Source organism: Mastomys coucha, unplaced genomic scaffold, assembly GCF_008632895.1.
Source record: "Mastomys coucha isolate ucsf_1 unplaced genomic scaffold, UCSF_Mcou_1 pScaffold21, whole genome shotgun sequence".
NCBI lineage: Eukaryota > Metazoa > Chordata > Mammalia > Rodentia > Muridae > Mastomys > Mastomys coucha.
In genome coordinates, this window is record NW_022196904.1 from 15276337 (window position 1) to 15280204 (window position 3868).

General features: G+C 41.9%; 1 protein-coding gene across 1 annotated transcript in view; it reads left to right on the top strand.

The window, feature by feature from the left end:
* Nucleotides 1-3868, top strand: part of LOC116100288 (carcinoembryonic antigen-related cell adhesion molecule 5-like) — a 282093-nt gene that overhangs the window by 254806 nt on the left and 23419 nt on the right. The window contains 1 exon segment of the mRNA XM_031384112.1: nucleotides 1863-1903. Coding sequence (XP_031239972.1) covers nucleotides 1863-1903 — 41 coding nt within the window.

Genomic DNA, 3868 nt, shown 5'->3' on the forward strand with positions numbered 1-3868 from the left:
TCATGTACAATCTGCCATATTATAGAGAAACCAAGATACAGTAAACTCAGTGGGTGAATCAGGGGTAATTGGCCCATGGATGATAAATCCAAAACCCAAGATATGCCTATAGTAATATCTCCAATTTCTCATCCCTGGAAGCTTTATTAAGTGTGAATTATAGAGGGAATCATTGAGCTCTCTGAAGGACTACTATAATTTTGTCCCCTCCTCTGTTTCTTTACAGACCCTGTTTCATGGCCCTTCGTGCGAGTTACTGACACCACAGTCAGAGAACAGAGCTCAGTGGTCTTCACTTGCTTCTCACCTGACCCTGGAATCTCCATTCGTTGGCTCTTCAATAAGCAGAGCCTGCAGATCACAGAGAGAATGACACTTTCCCCATCAAAGTGCCATCTCAGCATAGATCCTGTCTGGAGGGAGGATGCTGGAAAGTATCAATGTGAGGTCTCCAACCCAGTCAGCTCAAAGACCAGTCTCCCAGTCAGTCTGGCTGTGGTAGAAGAGTGAACTATCTCCTCTAGACTTACAGCAGAGTGGGGTCATTTCCTTGTTGATTGGGTGCAAAATGGAGATGAGTTATGTGGTAAAAATTGTCAGTTACTCCTCATGTACTGCCTTCAAGGTTACTCATTCTGTAGTCCTGACATAACCATGTGGAGAAGGACAGTTCATGACTTAATGGGAAAACTGTTTTCCAAAGTAAAATAAAGACAACAATATAATAAACACAATTGAGTTTAAGAGCTTAGGTTCTGGATCAAATACCTTTCTTTTTTTCTTTTTTTTTTTAAGAATCCGTGAAGACTAATTTTAGCAACCTCAAGTTTCCCAGAGTTTTGAGTCCCCTTATAAGTGGTGCAGTGTTTGCATGGAGACAAACATCCCCTCATGTGCTCAAATAGTTTCATCTAACACCAATTCTACCAGAAGGGAATGCCCATGGTTCACTGTGCACATTGGTGGTTTCTAAATAGTTTTGACCCACAACTTGTTTGATGTCCAGATGTAAAATCCTTGGTGTAATGCTCCACTCACTGTTCTTGTCCTGAGACTGTCTTTCACTGTCAGATCTCATAATGATACGTTTTCCTGTTTATATGTGTTTTGAAATGTATGGGATTATATTACATATTATGTATTATATATCATATCATATATCACACATTTTATATCATATATTAATCATATATTATCTCACATCCCACATATCTTTTATGATGTATATGTTGCAAAGCCTGTCTGCACCATTCACATTGCTACTTAATTCTTAGATTCATGCTTCATCCTTAGGTGTCCAGTAGATTATCATGAACCATTTAAGCACAATGGCTCAAGTTGTGGGTTAACTAGACCACTGTGCTGAAAGTCATGGTTCCCTGGGTTTCTGTTTCTGTTTATACATTGAATTCTGAGGACCATCTATGAGCCTTCCTGGAGAGGCAGAATTGGAACTTTCATCACCACCTATCTGTAGTGTAGCCTTAGACAGAAATCCTTGAAGGGAACTGGACCATGCTGAGCAGAGGATGTCAGTACATCTAGAGGAACATGGAACTTTGCACTGCATTACCATCCTAGGTATGTCTACCATCAATCCCTGTAGCTCCACTCACATGTCAGAAAGGCTTGTGTGTGTGTGTGTGTGTGTGTGTGTGTGTGTGTGTGTGTGTTTACATAGCACAGGAAGCCATACCATCTATGAGCACTTAGATCCCTTTGCATCTGCCAGAGATTCAACTTCTTAGTCATTCCCATTGAAATCTGGTCAACATGGAGGTGAAATGACAACACTAGCAAAAAGTCACTTGCAAGGATCAAAGGTTCAACACAGGGAAATACCCTTTATGTTTTCTTCACAGCACTGTTACACAGAACCACAGACAATAAATCCAGCTCTGAGGTAGGTGAGGATTTGTTGCATTAAAACATCAACCCAAGACTCAGGATATAAACTACTCTATGTTGGATAAGTGGTTCGAGACTTTCAGAAAGTGTCAGGCTGAAGTTGTATGAAAGCAACAGGAATTTCTTTTTATCAGTGATCACACAGGAGAACTTTATGAGAGTTTACACAGGATCCTTTTAGTGTACAATATGTAACCTTGTAAGGGCAAAACAATGTGACACAGTCAATCTGAGTGTTACATGTCAATAACTTGTATTCTATAATGTCCAGGGACATACTACTTACTTAGTTTTGGTTTTACAACACAGAGACACATATATAAACATATAGGTTGGCCATGTTTTCCTATACTAGCTCCGGCATATCTAGTCAGACACAGTTGGTAGCCAAGAATGTCATAGAGGAACTTCTCCTGTCTGAAGAATCTCAAGGTTGCTACCTGTGATGAAGAAAAATGGCATCTCAGACTCAGGATCAGTTAGAACATGTGAGTTTACTTGGAAGATTTCACAACATATGATATGCTCGCATTGGGCTTGGTACATAGGTACCTTATTAATTCACTCTACTTCTAGCTTCAAATGTGTAGTCATTAGTGGGATCCCACATGGCTCTCACCACTATTGTAGCCTTCTAAATACTTGGAAACCATCCCTTCCAACCTACTTCCAGGTAACTTACAGTTCCTTTTTTTGTGGCTGTAATAAAACAAATACCACAACCAACACAACTTATAGAGAAAACAATTTATTTGGGTTTATGGTCGTTCATGGCAGTGAAGCATGCCATCAAGATGTCAGTATTGTGGCAGGAGCAAGAAGCTGAGAACTAACATCTGAACTGCAAGCACAAAGCAAAGAGATAGAAGAGCAAATGGTTCAGGGCTTGCTAGACTCAAAACCTGCCCCAAGGTTGATCTGACTGCAGAGGTTTTGGCTCTGAAATCTAACCAAACAGCTCAAGACCATCTATTCATATGCCGAAGACTATGAGGGATATTTATCATTGAAAACATATTGAACAAAGTCCTGAAATTTCCCATGTAGCCTCTAGCTTACAGCCCACTATTCTTGGCACATCAAAGGGGAGCTGTATCCAAAGTCTCCAAAATTTCTATCTCCAATACTATTTCTTTTTTTTTCTATTCGTTGTTTTATTTATTTACATTTCAAATCTTGTCCACCTTCAAGGTTTCCCATCCACAGACTCTCTGTCTCATCCTGCCTTTGCCTCTATGTCCGTGCTTCTCCACTCATACACCCACTCCTGCCTCACCCCTCTAGCATTCTCCTAACACTGGGGCATCAAGCCTCCACAGGACCAAGGTGCTTCCCTCCCATTGATGCCAGTTGAGGCAATCCTCTGCTATATATGTAGCTGGATCCCTCCATGTATATACTCTTTCATTGGTGGTTTTGTCTCTGGGAGCTCTGGGTGGTGGTCTTGTTAGTTGATGTTGGTGTCTTCTTATGGGGTTGCAATCCCATTAAGCTCCTTCAGCCCTTCCTCTAACTCTTCCATTGGGGTCCCTGTGCTCAGCCTAATGGTTACCCATGAGTATATGCATCTGTCAGATGCTGGCAGGACCTCTCATGGGACATCTATGCCAGTTTCCTGTCAGCAGGCACTTCTTGGCATCAACAATAATGTTTGGTGTCTGTAAATGGGATGGATCCCTAGGTAGGGTAGTCTCTGGATGGCTGCTGGGGCAGTGGGCTATTCTGGCAGGCTGGGTTCAGTCGAGTTGCCAACTTTGAACCCCAGAGCACCCACTGAGCAGAGCAAATTTGTTCCCAAGGGATGGTAGGAGTTCAGTGGTAGCTCCTGAGACCTTGGCTCAGATTTCAGCCCAAACTCCACACAACAGCACCAGCAGGAGAGGTGTGTAATATTGGTCAAGCCCTCTTACATGCAAATAAAGATTTTCAGCCCAAACCAATGAGAGATAAATGCTGCCAA